Source organism: Argopecten irradians, chromosome 2, assembly GCF_041381155.1.
Source record: "Argopecten irradians isolate NY chromosome 2, Ai_NY, whole genome shotgun sequence".
Taxonomy (NCBI): domain Eukaryota; kingdom Metazoa; phylum Mollusca; class Bivalvia; order Pectinida; family Pectinidae; genus Argopecten; species Argopecten irradians.
The window spans coordinates 59,643,845-59,661,499 of NC_091135.1; the positions used below are offsets into that span (position 1 = coordinate 59,643,845).

The 17,655-nt window shown below is 34.1% G+C and overlaps 1 protein-coding gene across 1 annotated transcript in view; it reads left to right on the forward strand.

The window, feature by feature from the left end:
* The window catches only part of LOC138316097 (microtubule-associated protein futsch-like), a 78,878-nt gene that overhangs the window by 17,890 nt on the left and 43,333 nt on the right, over nucleotides 1–17,655 (forward strand). Inside the window, exons 2-3 of the mRNA XM_069257597.1 lie at nucleotides 5,840–5,895; nucleotides 15,640–15,846. Of these exons, the coding sequence (XP_069113698.1) occupies nucleotides 5,840–5,895; nucleotides 15,640–15,846 (263 nt within the window). The remainder of the gene's footprint in view (nucleotides 1–5,839; nucleotides 5,896–15,639; nucleotides 15,847–17,655) is intronic.

The window sequence follows — 17,655 nt, forward strand, 5'->3', positions numbered from 1 at the left end:
AATGAATCAGAATGATCATTGAACATATATATTAGGGTGAGTTGTAAATATTAACTGAGCCGTCGGTGAATACAACAGGACTTGTGTGGTTTTTGGAGTTAAGGTGTGGGCGGTATGATTTAATTATATTTCCAATGGTAGATGTGGTGTGTCATACTGTTAGTATTCTGATCTTTGAATCGATTATAAGTTTAAGGTGAACAGAGCTGATAAAATATAAAAAATATGTAGGTTTCAAAGAAAAAAAACCCAGGTGGGTTGGATTATTGTTTGTGTGGATTAAGTCAGGAAGTAACGAGGTATGATGTCATTTTGGGCTAGATTTAAACACATATATTGGTACACTTGTATACCTTCACTGGTATGATAACACCTTTATTCTGTTAAGGACTTACACCTGTATATACAATAAAGGTATGATAATACCTGTATACTTCAGTATTATTCCTGTAGATATATATACACAGCAACTTGTTAACTAAAATTCGTAGGAATCATATTAATTGTATCAACTTTGAGTTGAGTTATAAATTTGGTTGAGACCAACAAAACAAATAACATTGTCTTCATGTTGTCTCAAAGGATGAATTAAAGTATAATACACATTGAACATGCATCTGGTATTTCTTTTTAACACTTATCCCTAGAGATTATTTTGATGTAAGACTATGGTAATTAAACTGGTGAGAAATGCATATGTTCTTCACTTATGTATCATGACCTTTTTTCCCCAAAAGGCATTGTCTGATTTCAGTTTTTGTCAACATAAAGCCACAATCCCAATTTCCAGGGAAAAAAAGTAGTGGCTTATATATAATCTGAAAAATATGGTACTGGTTTCAGTTAACAAGGTTTGGGCGTACATTTGTATGAGATACCCAAGTAACCTAGCTAGCTATATGGGCAATACATGTTGTCCAAATAAAAAATGAAGTATGCTTTGTATACATTGTTAATCCTACCTTATTCCTATTCTGCCTGTGTCAGGATTAGCAATATATTAAATTTATGTACATATAAATTCTGTGAGCTTCAACCTTTGGATGTCCTTGAGATTAATGTAGATACATATATATTTCCTACCCTAGTTTGTTTATCAACAAAAGATGTACAAACACAAGTGAAAAGTCTATAGAAATACTTTCTTATGGTTTTGGTGACATTCCAAGATAATCATGGGAGAAATGCCTTCTGTTGGGAAGGTACTGAAATATTGCAGAATGATTTAGGAGAATATAATCTATGGCCAATGTCCATTGTAACACTGATAGTACAATGCTGTGAAATCATACAAACACTGTCTGACAGAAATAAAGATTGCAGAAATATGAAAAGATGAATTATAAGATGTTAATATCCATACCCAACAACCTTGGAATGTCATTGTAAAATGTATTGGTAAAGATTCCCCCTTGGTTGATTTGACAGTTTGCCAAAGTTAAGTTCCTTACAAAATTGCTGACATGCAAAGCTTTAATTGAAAGTTCTAGAACTGATAATCTATTTTTGAAAGCAGAATTTCCAATTCTGTGTTGTACATATAATATTTTTGTCACAATAATAACAGAATCATATCTGACTTTTTGAATTATCAAAAGAATTAATTTTGGATGTATATAATACAATGGTATCTCCTCATACCAGGTTTAGTACAAGTGAGGTATACAATATACATGTATTTCAGCTGGTATAATATTTTTCACGCTGTATATTGGCAATGGGTGATTCCCGCTATACATTGGCAATGGGTGATTCCTGCTATACATTGGCAATGGATGATTCCTGCTATACATTGGCAATGGATGATTCCTGCTATACATTGGCAATGGGTGATTCCTGCTATACATTGGCAATGGGTGATTCCTGCTATACATTGGCAATGGATGAATCCCGCAGCAATCCCTCTATACACCAGCAATGGGTGATTCCTGCTATACATTGGCAATGGGTAATTCCTGCTATACATCAGCAATGGATGATTCCTGCTATACATTGGCAATGGGTGATTCCTGCTATACATCAGCAATGGATGACTCCTGATATACATTGGCAATGGATGATTCCTGTTATACATTGGCAATGGGTGATTCCTGCTATACATCAGCAATGGGTGATTCCTGCTATACATTGGCAATGGATGATTCCTGCTATACATTGGCAATGGATGATTCCCGCAGCAATCCCGCTATACACCAGCTATGGGTGATTCCTGCTATACATCAGCAATGGGTAATTCCTGCTATACATTGGCAATGGGTGATTCCTGCTATACATCAGCAATGGATGATTCCTGCTATACATCAGCAATGGATGATTCCTGCTATACATTGGCAATGGGTGATTCCTGCTATACATTGGCAATGGATGATTCCTGCTATACATTGGCAATCAGTGATTCCTGCTATACATTGGCAATGGATGAATTTCCGCAGCAATCCCGCTATACACCAGCTATGTGTGATTCCTGCTATACATCAGCAATGGGTAATTCCTGCTATACATTGGCAATGGGTGATTCCTGCTAAACATCAGCAATGGATGATTCCTGCTATACATCAGCAATGGATGATTCCTGCTATACATTGGCAATGGGTGATTCCTGCTATACATTGGCAATGGATGATTCCTGCTATACATTGGCAATGAGTGATTCCTGCTATACATTGACAATGGGTGATTCCTGCTATACATTGGCAATGAGTGATTCCTCCTATACATCACCAATGGATGATTCCTGCTATACATTGGCAATGGGTGATTCCTGCTATACATTGGCAATGGATGATTCCTACTATACATTGGCAATGATTGATTCCTGTTATACATTGGCAATGGATGAATTTCCGCAGCAATCCCGCTATACACCAGCAATGGGTGATTCCTGCTATACATTGGCAATTGATGATTCCCGCTATACACCAACAATGGGTGATTCCTGCTATACACCAGCAATGGGTGATTCCTGCTATACATTGGCAATGGGTGATTCCTGCTTATACATTGGCAATGGGTGATTCCTGCTATACATCAGCAATGGATCATTCCTGCTATACATTGGCAATGGATGATTTCTGCTATACATTGGCAATGGATGATTCCTGCTATACATTGGCAATGGGTGATTCCTGCTATATATTGGCAATGGGTGATTCCTGCTATACATTGGCAATGGGTGATTCCTGCTATACACCAGAAATGGGTGATTCCTGCTATACATTGGCAATGAGTGATTCCTGCTATACATCAGCAATGGGTGATTCCTGCTATACATTGGCAATGGGTGATTCCTGCTATACATTGGCAATGGATGATTCCTGCTTTACATTGGCAATGGATGATTCCCGCTATACACCAGCAATGGGTGATTCCTTCTATTCATCAGCAATGGGTGATTCCTGCTATACATTGGCAATGGATGATTCCTGTTATACACCAGCAATGGATGATTCCTGCTATACATTGGCAATGGATGATTCCTGTTATACATTGGCAATGGATGATTCCTGCTATACATTGGCAATGAGTGATCAGGTGGTGAATGTACACATTCTTCACATATATATATATATATATATATATAGCTAGTACCTCTTTTGTTGGAAGACTCTAAAGTTTGAACTTAAATACTATATGTCATTTCATTTCAGAAATATTTTATTAACAATGCAAACATACATATATACAGAGTTTTTATATACATTGTATTGTCAAAAGAATAAGACAACAGGCATATTGCCTATATTAGTCTTCTTCTGTTACTTCCGGTTAGGCTTGAAAGAAATATGGTATGTTTCACTTTATTACAAAAACTATATGTCAGAACTGAGGCAGACTGGAGCTCAGGCTCATCCAGAACTAAAGGCTCTGGCAAGTAATATGGGAGTTTTTATTGTCCATCTTTTGTTAACCTTTGTCGGTGGAAAGTGATGCTGTATGTACATATATGTATACCCAAAGCTGTACATGTTGATAAAATATATGTACAGTATACAAAAGTTCTTGAAATAATGCAAGAACACTAGCTAACAGTGTGGTATTTAGGTGGAGTCATGTTGGTGGTAAACTGTAATTAAAACAGGAATCGATCAAAAGCTATGAATTTGTTTGTAGGTATGGATAAGTCACTAGACAAGGGTATATATACTACCAGGTAATGTACTGTAGCCCTATTTACATTGGTATGGGAAGACTTCACTGTGTTAGACTGCTGGCTGTAGCAGATTTGGTTAGTGTCATTTGGGAACCAACAATCTGAATCAGCCATTTCTGTCCTCAGAGATGATTGATATGGGGGTATTTCATTTTGATCTAAGATTGTGGAAATCATTTCACAAGGTAAAAATAAAGACAAAAATTAAAAGGCAAACAACAATGGATTGTTTTACATGTATAGTGTCTGTCATATAATGACCCTGGGTGTTAATAGGACGTTAAACTAATCAAACCAAAAGTCTGTCATATGAATTAAGGAACCATTTTTTTCTGTCATTGGTAAATGCTTCCTTATGATGACATTTTGGTTTATTCTTCAGCTAACTTATTGTTTACAAATATGTCCAGTTGAACACATTACTCTAGTTTGTGGTCACCATACGTACAATAATAGTACCAAGGCTATATATATAACTTTCTGACCAGCGAAATTACCATTGTGTATTAGAAAATATCCTCCGATACGATTAAACGGTTGAGTGAACAGGTATGTAAATCACCTGAGGCAGCCGAGACGACTGAACCGCAGAATCGAGATAAACGTCAACTAGCGCTAGGCACCTATACTATAAGTGTGCCCGTAAACCTGGCTTTACGATGTCATTCAAATCCAAATTCTACTATCAATGATGTCTATAGTAAAGTAATTATCAAATTATTGGCAGGAATGCTGCATCAAAATAGTGACACAAAACAGGATTAAATCTGGATCAATGTAGTCCTAATTAGGTGTTGTATTAATTCAGGGATAAGTTGAGTAAGCTCTTTATCTGGGTCATTAAGTATAATGCCTCGAAATATGGACTAGATATTTATATGAAATTTGTTTCTCGATATCTGGCATTCATTAAAGATATATGAATTAAGCTTTGCTCAAGGACAAAAAAACACAAGACAGGAAAGATTTGATGTGAGCAGTGACACTATAAGGCGTGGTGTCTGTAGGGTTTAATAGATCTTGTGTAACTTGACCCAGTCATATAATGATACGGTATTAGTATTCTAATTATGGCCTGATAATAAGGTTGATCCATCAGCTCATTAACCTTTGTATCACAGCTCCTATTGACGTCAGCTGACATACAGGATGTAGACAAAATACTAAAACAACATAGACCCAGTGTGATTACGATAGAGGGGGTATTAAAGGTGCCATCCCTTCCCTGTCTGTATTACTGTAAAATACACTAAATTATAAGAATTTTACATATTGTATACTTGTTAATAAGAGCCGGTGTTTGACAGCATACTACATATATCCTTGAAAATGTCCCCATACCTTATACTGCTATTTATAATAAACAATTCAGCTGTATTTTGGTTTCTTTAGCAGTGTACTGTTTCATGATTCACTTCTACACTTTTCTTTACTGGGAATTGGGGGGAAAATAAGATAAGAAATATTTATGTCTTCTGAATCTTTGTTGCTATAGATTTTTATCATGAATAGCATTTATATGTTTCTGTCCATGAAATCTTACATAGAGCAATATATTAATTTGTGTTTATGCTATGAAATATAGAGACATTTTAATGTTGAAATAGAACTACACAAGAGTTTTAATGCACATTGTGACATTGATGATGATGGATCTAGTACTAATAATGTCCATTTGATAATTTACAGTACAACGGAGGAATTCAGTGACAGGGAAGGATATAAAGGTTGTCACAGAGAGTGATGTAAGTATTATCAGATCAAATACTCAAAATGTGCATATTTTTGGCATGTGGAATTTTTCCCCCCGCTTTGTCAGTTTTCAAATGGTTTGCAGTGTGCGTATTTTCGCATTGTGCATCCACAAGGAAATTATTAGCATGTAACATTTGTTCTTGTAAATATGTGCATGCTTAAATATATTTGATTTAAAGAAATCAAATAGCAAAAATTCACGGCCGCAAATAACGCAACTTTTACTGCATATAGGTCATAGTGACTATATTGTCTATTTTTCTGTTTGTAATGCAGATTGAGACCAAGTGATTACTGGATCTACTGTTTTCAGTCTTTCAAAGCAGCATTTATATCTATTGCAAGCCTATGGTTGTATTATACTTGTTAGTTAAAGATGCTCCACCGCTGACAAATGGTATTTTTTCACTATAAAAAACAGGAGCAGACGATTTAGTATTTTTCTTCTGTTACAAAAGTTACTCACTTCACACCATTGAAAAGTTTGAGCTTCTAATTTTACTTCAAGTTAAAAATATGAAAAACATAATATATTAATTGCATCCCGAAAAAATTTCGTGACACTATATCCTATATGGAATTAAGTACTGATTGTGCATGCACTAAAGGCGAAATAAATTATTTTATATTATTTTTTGTGTTAATTAGGCATATATGTACATGATTAAACACCAATTATTGTTCAAATGATTAATATCATTTATGCTCTGTCAGCGGTGGAGCATCTTTAAGCAAGTATAATTATAAATGTAACCAATATGGGCACATTGAAATTTTAAATTTCCAGTTAAAATACAGTCAAACTAAAGGAAGAAATTATTTTGTCACATGTGTGATTCTTGTAGGCATTTTAGTGATTCTTTGACTGATTATCATGACAGTATTTGTTTTTGGGAGATTAAACTGATAATTCTTATCATGATCATTAAGGATTTGATCACAGATTCAGACAGATAAATCATGATAAAAACAGATCTTAAATAGTTTGAATACATGTAATTTAAAGTAAGACAAAAAACAAACAAAGGTATATGGTAGGCCCTTAAGCCCAGCACCTGTGAACGTACAGGTAATTGACTTGATTTAAATATTCAGAAATTTCTTTCAAAAGCTTGGTGAATTCTAAGTATTTAATTAGTGTTCTTGCATGGCACTGGCCAGCATAATCTTGACATCGACATGATAGGATGATCATGTTGTTATTATTTATTAAATATCTTCTTTAATGTGTGATTGTTGAAGCATTATCAACTCAATGATGTAGTGAGCTCTGAAGATGTCAGTGGATCCAGATACTGATTTTATTTTCTGTAGGCTATTGGTGTTAAAAATGACATACTTGCTCTACAGGATGGACCTAGCTAGGCTAAATGGTTATATTAGATTTAGTCATTTATTATGTCCCCCAAACGAAGTGGGGGGACATATTGTTTTTGCTCCGTTTCTTATTATTATTATTATTATTATTATTATTTTTATTCTTATTTCTTCTGGTTTCTTCCGCCGCACGGGTTTCCGCAGCTTTTCTCAGAAACTACTGGGCCGATTATCACGAAACTTCACATACATATTCATTAGGGTATGGGATTGTGCATAAAGTTTTTTTTTCCTCAACCGGAAGTCCAAGATGGCCGCCAGGGCCCATTTCCTGTTTTCAGGTTTCGATCTTCGATCTCGCTGAAAATTGGTATATAGGGGTTTTAAGGAATGGCGAACATCATGAAAACATTTTCACGAAGATTTTTGGTATTCCAAGATGGCTGCTGGCCCACTTCCTGTTTTCAGGTTTCGGTCTCCGATCTCAAAGAAAATTGGTATATAGGGTTTTAAGGGATGGCGAACAACATGCAAAGGTTTTCGTAAAGATTTTATTATTCCAAGATGGCCGCTGGCCCACTTCCTGTTTTCAGGTTTCGGTCTTCTATCTCAATGAAAATTGATATATAGGGGTTTTAAGGGATGGCGAACAACATGCAAAGTTTTCGTAAAGATTTTGGTATTCCAAGATGGCCGCTGGCCCACTTCCTGTTTTAAGGTTTTGATCTCCGATCTCGCTGAAAATTGGTCTATGGGGGTTTTAAATGATGGCGAACATCATGAAAACATTTTCGTGAAGATTTTTGGTATTCCAAGATGGCTGCTGGCCCACTTCCTGTTTTCAGGTTTCGGTGTCCGATCTCAAAGAAAATTGGTATGTAGGGGTTTTAAGGGATTGCAAACAACGTGCAAACATTTTCGTAAAGATTTAAGTATTCCAAGATGGCTGCTGGCCCACTTCCTGTTTTCAGGTTTCGGTTTTCTATCTCAATGAAAATTGGTATATAGGGGTTTTAAGGGATGGCGAATAACATGCAAAGGTTTTCGTAAAGATTTTGCTATTCCAAGATGGCCGCTGGCTCATTTTCTGTTCTTAAGATTTCGATCTCCGATCTCAATGAAATTTGGTCTACAGGAGGTTTTAAGGGATGGGGAACAACATAAAAACATTTTCGTAAAGATTTTTTTGTATTCCAAGATGGCCACTGGGATCACTTCCTGTTTTTATATTTTGGTTTCTGATTTCAATAAAAATTAGTATGTAGGGGTATTAAGGGATGCTTATCAATATGATGAAAATTTTAAAAGATTGTCGCTCGGCAAACTTCCTGTTTTCAAATTTTCGTCAGCATTTCATTGAAAATTGGTAAATGGGGGTTTTAACTTAAAATTTTAAGGGATGCCATATGATTACTGCCAAATCAATTTCTCTGAAAATAGCCTGGTATTACCGTATTTTTGGGCATATAGATTTCAGATTTGTTGCAATTGGAGGTGCGTTTGGGGGACTATGTAATGGTGTCCATTACAATGAGTACTTGTTCTAATTAAATTTATTACAACAATGTGTTATATGTGGATCAAATGGCAAATACTTGTAGAAACAAATCTATCATACAAGGATTTAGATATAAATTTATAGAATTGGACAAAAATATACACATTTCTGTTTATTTTCTTATTGAAGGGGACATAAGATACTGCTTGTTATGCATGAAAACGTCAAATCAATTTGTAAAGAAAATAAGTTGCTTTAATAACCTTGGTTGATTATTTAAATATAATGTTTTATATATATGAATAGTGTTATTGCCAGTTAAATGTAGGTCAGGTCTGTTAACTAGGTCATTATAGACACTTCGTTGGATCAATAGTCTCTTGATGTGTTTTATTCAAATTAACTCTTTGTATAAACCTATATAACCCAAACACTGACCTTATGTTATTATGGAACTTAGAATTCTGAACTGAAATGTAGGAAAGAGTTGATATACTATGATCCAACTTTCTTTTGCATGTGATTTATTTTCATGAATTTCGCGATCGAGGCAAATTCACGAACTGTTTATCTCCATGAATTGATATCTTCCACAATTTTTCCACAATCAAACTCTAACAGTATTTCCATTCAATATAAAATCTGTGACACTTGATTTCCGCAAAAAAACCCATTTTGAAATGGAAATCGTGAAATTTAGTAGCCGTGAAAGGAACTTGGTTTACAGTAATATTTTAGTGTTATGATAAAAACTTAAACATGAATGTGAAGGGCAGAACAAAATGTCCTCAATCATGGTAATTTATGATCAATGTGATTGGGTTGTTTATATAAAGTCCTATATGAAAACCATTAAAAACAAGGTGATAAATGATAGATATCATATTACTATCTGGATAGCTATCAAACACATTATTAACACAGATTCTAGTGCCACGTTATGCTTTGTTTATATAGTTGACAGGTAATTCATGTATGGAAAATATTCAACTGTATAGCTGATAAACAAATACATTTTTTTTCTGTGCTTGATATGAAATTTTACAAAAATTAAAAAGTAGTATGATTGATGAAAAATTATTTATTAAAATAGGATTGTTTTTTGTGATTTGCCAAAAGTTACACATATATAGTGTATAAAAGTAACATACATATATAGTTTATATATAGCCTTTAACAATGCAATGATTAAGTTTAAGGTGCTTGTATTAAATGTGTGAATCAACACGTTGTTTGTCCTGGCCTGATGTACGTTATAAATACACACGCCACACAAAAAGTGGTGTCATGCATCATGCTTTATGGAAATTTTATATGGCCGCAGGTGAAATTTAAACGCTTTTTATTCAAATGAAGATATGTACATTATGTTATGTTAAAACAGGTCAAGATATTCATATGACAGTCAAGTTGCATTCATCTTAATGGTTAAAGCAAACAAACACTAGTTAACAAAAATCTGATAATGGGTGACATCTTCATGTTAAAAGCTGCTAATATTAATTTAGAAGTAAAAACATGCAAAGAATATGTGTTATAGTTGTTCTGGTATATACATATGTGTACTATTATAAATCAAATTGAAGTGTGAAAAATCAATTAAAGCTCCAGCTCTTGTCTGTAGGTGCCAGAAAATGTACAAAGTAAGTGTGGGAAAATACACACCACACCTTCCGTAGACCCATGTAAACCAGTGTGTGGATATACAATGTACCTCAATTAAATTTCAATTAAATGTTCAAATTTAGGAAACATTAAAACAATAAAATATTTTGTTTTGAGTTAAAACTTATATGTCTGTGAAAACTGACAGCAACATTAATATGATACAGAACTGTACCAGTGTGAAAACTGACAGCAACATTAATATGATACAGAACTGTACCAGTGTGAAAACTGACAGCAACATTAATATGATACAGAACTGTACCAGTGTGAAAACTGACAGCAACATTAATATGATACAGAACTGTACCAGTGTGTACCAGTGTGAAAACTGACAGCAACATTAATATGATACAGAACTGTACCAGTGTGAAAACTGACAGCAACATTAATATGATACAGAACTGTACCAGTGTGAAAACTGACAGCAACATTAATATGATACAGAACTGTACCAGTGTGAAAACTGACAGCAACATTAATATGATACAGAACTGTACCAGTGTCAACATTAATATGATACAGAACTGTACCAGTGTGAAAACTGACAGCAACATTAATATGATACAGAACTGTACCAGTGTGATACAGAACTGTACCAGTGTCAACATTAATATGATACAGAACTGTACCAGTGTCAACATTAATATGATACAGAACTGTACCAGTGTCAACATTAATATGATACAGAACTGTACCAGTGTCAACATTAATATGATACAGAACTGTACCAGTGTCAACATTAATATGATACAGAACTGTACCAGTGTCAACATTAATATGATACAGAACTGTACCAGTGTCAACATTAATATGATACAGAACTGTACCAGTGTCAACATTAATATGATACAGAACTGTACCAGTGTCAACATTAATATGATACAGAACTGTACCAGTGTCAACATTAATATGATACAGAACTGTACCAGTGTCAACATTAATATGATACAGAACTGTACCAGTGTCAACATTAATATGATACAGAACTGTACCAGTGTCAACATTAATATGATACAGAACTGTACCAGTGTCAACATTAATATGATACAGAACTGTACCAGTGTCAACATTAATATGATACAGAACTGTACCAGTGTCAACATTAATATGATACAGAACTGTACCAGTGTCAACATTAATATGATACAGAACTGTACCAGTGTCAACATTAATATGATACAGAACTGTACCAGTGTCAACATTAATATGATACAGAACTGTACCAGTGTCAACATTAATATGATACAGAACTGTACCAGTGTCAACATTAATATGATACAGAACTGTACCAGTGTCAACATTAATATGATACAGAACTGTACCAGTGTCAACATTAATATGATACAGAACTGTACCAGTGTCAACATTAATATGATACAGAACTGTACCAGTGTCAACATTAATATGATACAGAACTGTACCAGTGTCAACATTAATATGATACAGAACTGTACCAGTGTCAACATTAATATGATACAGAACTGTACCAGTGTCAACATTAATATGATACAGAACTGTACCAGTGTCAACATTAATATGATACAGAACTGTACCAGTGTCAACATTAATATGATACAGAACTGTACCAGTGTCAACATTAATATGATACAGAACTGTACCAGTGTCAACATTAATATGATACAGAACTGTACCAGTGTCAACATTAATATGATACAGAACTGTACCAGTGTCAACATTAATATGATACAGAACTGTACCAGTGTCAACATTAATATGATACAGAACTGTACCAGTGTCAACATTAATATGATACAGAACTGTACCAGTGTCAACATTAATATGATACAGAACTGTACCAGTGTCAACATTAATATGATACAGAACTGTACCAGTGTCAACATTAATATGATACAGAACTGTACCAGTGTCAACATTAATATGATACAGAACTGTACCAGTGTCAACATTAATATGATACAGAACTGTACCAGTGTCAACATTAATATGATACAGAACTGTACCAGTGTCAACATTAATATGATACAGAACTGTACCAGTGTCAACATTAATATGATACAGAACTGTACCAGTGTCAACATTAATATGATACAGAACTGTACCAGTGTCAACATTAATATGATACAGAACTGTACCAGTGTCAACATTAATATGATACAGAACTGTACCAGTGTCAACATTAATATGATACAGAACTGTACCAGTGTCAACATTAATATGATACAGAACTGTACCAGTGTCAACATTAATATGATACAGAACTGTACCAGTGTCAACATTAATATGATACAGAACTGTACCAGTGTCAACATTAATATGATACAGAACTGTACCAGTGTCAACATTAATATGATACAGAACTGTACCAGTGTCAACATTATATGATACAGAACTGTACAGTGTCAACATTAATATGATACAGAACTGTACCAGTGTCAACATTAATATGATACAGAACTGTACCAGTGTCAACATTAATATGATACAGAACTGTACCAGTGTCAACATTAATATGATACAGAACTGTACCAGTGTCAACATTAATATGATACAGAACTGTACCAGTGTCAACATTAATATGATACAGAACTGTACCAGTGTCAACATTAATATGATACAGAACTGTACCAGTGTCAACATTAATATGATACAGAACTGTACCAGTGTCAACATTAATATGATACAGAACTGTACCAGTGTCAACATAAATATATGCATTAAAGATACAGAACTGTACCAGTGTCAACATTAATATGATACAGAACTGTACCAGTGTCAACATTAATATGATACAGAACTGTACCAGTGTCAACATTAATATGATACAGAACTGTACCAGTGTCAACATAAATATGATACAGAACTGTACCAGTGTCAACATAAATATGATACAGAACTGTACCAGTGTCAACATTAATATGATACAGAACTGTACCAGTGTCAACATTAATATGATACAGAACTGTACCAGTGTCAACATTAATATGATACAGAACTGTACCAGTGTCAACATTAATATGATACAGAACTGTACCAGTGTCAACATTAATATGATACAGAACTGTACCAGTGTCAACATTAATATGATACAGAACTGTACCAGTGTCAACATTAATATGATACAGAACTGTACCAGTGTCAACATTAATATGATACAGAACTGTACCAGTGTCAACATTAATATGATACAGAACTGTACCAGTGTCAACATTAATATGATACAGAACTGTACCAGTGTCAAATTAATATGATACAGAACTGACAGTGTCAACATTAATATGATACAGAACTGTACCAGTGTGAAAACTGACAGCAACATTAATATGATACAGAACTGTACCAGTGTCAACATTAATATGATACAGAACTGTACCAGTGTCAACATTAATATGATACAGAACTGTACCAGTGAAAACTGACAGCAACATTAATATGATACAGAACTGTACCAGTGTCAACATTAATATGATACAGAACTGTACCAGTGTCAACATTAATATGATACAGAACTGTACCAGTGTCAACATTAATATGATACAGAACTGTACCAGTGTCAACATTAATATGATACAGAACTGTACCAGTGTCAACATTAATATGATACAGAACTGTACCAGTGTCAACATTAATATGATACAGAACTGTACCAGTGTCAACATTAATATGATACAGAACTGTACCAGTGTCAACATTAATATGATACAGAACTGTACCAGTGTCAACATTAATATGATACAGAACTGTACCAGTGTCAACATTAATATGATACAGAACTGTACCAGTGTCAACATTAATATGATACGACTGTACAGTCAACATTAATGTACAGAACTGTACCAGTGTCAACATTAATATGATACAGAACTGTACCAGTGTCAACATTAATATGATACAGAACTGTACCAGTGTCAACATTAATATGATACAGAACTGTACCAGTGTCAACATTAATATGATACAGAACTGTACCAGTGTCAACATTAATATGATACAGAACTGTACCAGTGTCAACATTAATATGATACAGAACTGTACCAGTGTCAACATTAATATGATACAGAACTGTACCAGTGTCAACATTAATATGATACAGAACTGTACCAGTGTCAACATTAATATGATACAGAACTGTACTGTACCAGTGTCAACATTAATATGATACAGAACTGTACCAGTGTCAACATTAATATGATACAGAACTGTACCAGTGTCAACATTAATATGATACAGAACTGTACCAGTGTCAACATTAATATGATACAGAACTGTACCAGTGTCAACATTAATATGATACAGAACTGTAACTGTACCAGTGTCAACCTTGTCCCATCCCACCATGTCCTTCTTTGATTCACAGAAACAGGAAGCATTTGTCATTTCAGTCTTTTTTCTTATTTTCCTGACATTTTCCATACATACTACAAATGTTTATAATTATACTTAATAAAATCAAGAAAATATCCATGCATTACACAATAAAAAAAAGTGTATATAAAATGTAAATATCGAATACACATTTCTCTGTTAAAGTTATATGTGCGGTATTTTTCATACTCACGAATTATGATGAGCTTTTAATATGTTATTCAGCACCAAAAATTACCAACTTTTTGAAAATTACAGTGCTTTCAATGCATAGGTTTCAATTTTACATGTACAAATAAGAGCTGAAAATGATTTTTGGCAGTACTGCTAAAAATCATTTATTTACATCATTAGTGAAGTGAAATGAGTACATACGGTGAGACCATGAAGCCAAATTGTGGTCTACAATTTCATTACATATTTTTACAATGTTTTTAGTAATTGTAAAGTGACTTCTTCAGGTATGTTTTCATTTAAACATATTTAAGGCATAAAAACCAACAATTTTACAGTACAAAATTTCTATGTTATAACTAACGTTTATAAGTCATCTGAAGCCATTTGAATGATTTTTACAGCTTTATTCATCAAACCTTATGGTGTTTAATAAATTAATGATGAAAAAATAGCATGTCAAAATTATAGCCCAGTTACGGCACATATAACTTTAAAATATATCATTGCAATCAAACTGTTTTTGTTGTCCGTATTAAGAACTCATTGCATTGAAAATGACTCCTGAAAAAAATCAAGAAAAAATAAACAAACAAAAACTCATCAACTTATTTCTGATATTAATAAGCCTACCAAAGATTACTGAATTGTTATTTTTGTTCAATAAAACCAGTGTAGTAGATGCTTTAGGTAAGGTTATGTACTATTTTGTGATTTAATGGTTCTATTTTAGGCTGTACAGGGACTTGGCCTCGTTATTTACCAGGCCCTTGACTATGGAATGGGCGCCTCAGAGGAGAGACACCTTAGCCATGAACTGGAAAATCTGGTAGAGTTTATGACAAACCCTGACGGGGATGATGAAGATGCCTCTACAGCTGATGACGAGGGTATTGAGAAAGATGCCAAGGAAAATGGACTGTTTCCTGATGTCCTCACGGTAAGACTCATAGCTGTTTCTATTTTACACATTTTCCTTTGTTGGTGAGGCTGGGGTCACTCCATCCTAATGTTTTCATGTAGTCTATAAGTAATCACAGAATAGAACTTCTCTTTTTCTTGTCATTGTTGGTACACCTGACCATCAGTTTGCTGTAATACTGAGGACCCAGGGGTTTCTTTTTACAAATTAACCTTAATTATGCAGGATTTAATGATTTTCATGTTACAATATTATAAATTCTTAGTCCATCAGCTGCGATATATGAAATCTAGTCTGGTTTTGATGAAACTATAATATTGAACTACTAGTATCCATACAGTAAGGCATTCAATATTGTCTTTATAAATATTATTGTCTCCATATAGCCTATGCTGTATAATATTTGACCGATAAAGACAGAAGTCATGTAAACAGAGGACCTGGGGTGAAGATGGATTCCCTGTATTTAGTGATGTTTTTACCTGTGATACCTATCTATACACCTCAGGAACAGACCTATATACTGTCTAGACCCCATCTATCAGTACAAAAAATTTAATATAGCAATCAGCTTTTTATGTTCCTCCATCCATGGATCAGTAGATTTGTCATAAATGTCAGTAGTTCTAGGTTTTTATGTAAGCTGCTAACAACTTTATTGGTAGGCGGACAACTTTTATCTCCAGGGTTCTGTTGTATTAAAGTAAGGGGCCATAACTCTGGCCGTAGGCGGACAACTTTTATCTTCAGGGTTCTGTTGTATTAAAGTAAGGGGCCATAACTCTGGCTGTAGACGGACAACTTTTATCTTCTGGGTCCTGTTGTATTAGTGTAAGGGTCCATAACTCTGGCTGTAGGCGAACAACTTTATTCCTGTATATGACATACCCCAACACATACATTAATTGATCAAACTTAGGCCCTAAATTTGAAATGTGAAAGTGTTGTAATCATACTTTTACCAATGTAAGACTGGAAATTGTTTTTATTTTGACTTTACTGTTGAACATGTTTTTATTTTGACTTTACTGTTGAACAGGCCCCATACTAACATGCTCAATGATTTCTGGACTTGTCCTTTTAGATTACAAGTTACAAGGCTACAGCTGGTATATGACTGTTTAACTTGTACATACTAAGTAAACTGTTACAAATTACCCTAAGCCAGAATTATCTACCAAGGCCATACCAATTTTTCAGCCAAGAAAAATAAAACCTATTTCACTTGTTATAGGACTGGTCCAATCTACCTATCGTATAACTACAAATAAGTGGACTGTCTTTTTATTTTATGTTTTTATAGCTGGAGGGCAAGATCAATTTGGATATAAATTGGTGACATTAATGTTGACAGACTTAATAATGTTACCATTCATTCTAATTGATATCCGTCCTGAAATAGTCTGCCCTGTACACTCTCCCGGGGAGCTAGAGAAACTTATGTTATTTTAGCTTTTAAACTTCAAGTGATACAAGAAAATTTCTATATTTATGGTATCAATAACAGACTTAACTTCCATCAAGATCAATTTGACACCATTTCTGTTAGCTTCATATATCTGATTTAATGTTGTCATCACAGGAACTGTTACACAGAAGATCTGATCTCTGATGTGTTCATATATTTCCTGGCATCTTTTGATGTTCAGCAGAATTAAATATTGTATACCGTATCCTAAGTATGTATGGAGTATGCTTTGAACTGTTAGACTGACTGCTGTTTCTGAAATTTTATAAAATTGATTTTCTTGTTATGTTCTAAATTGATTTTCCTGTCATGTTTTAAAGGACAAAAACCATTACATGGAGAGCTGTTCTGTTTGAAAC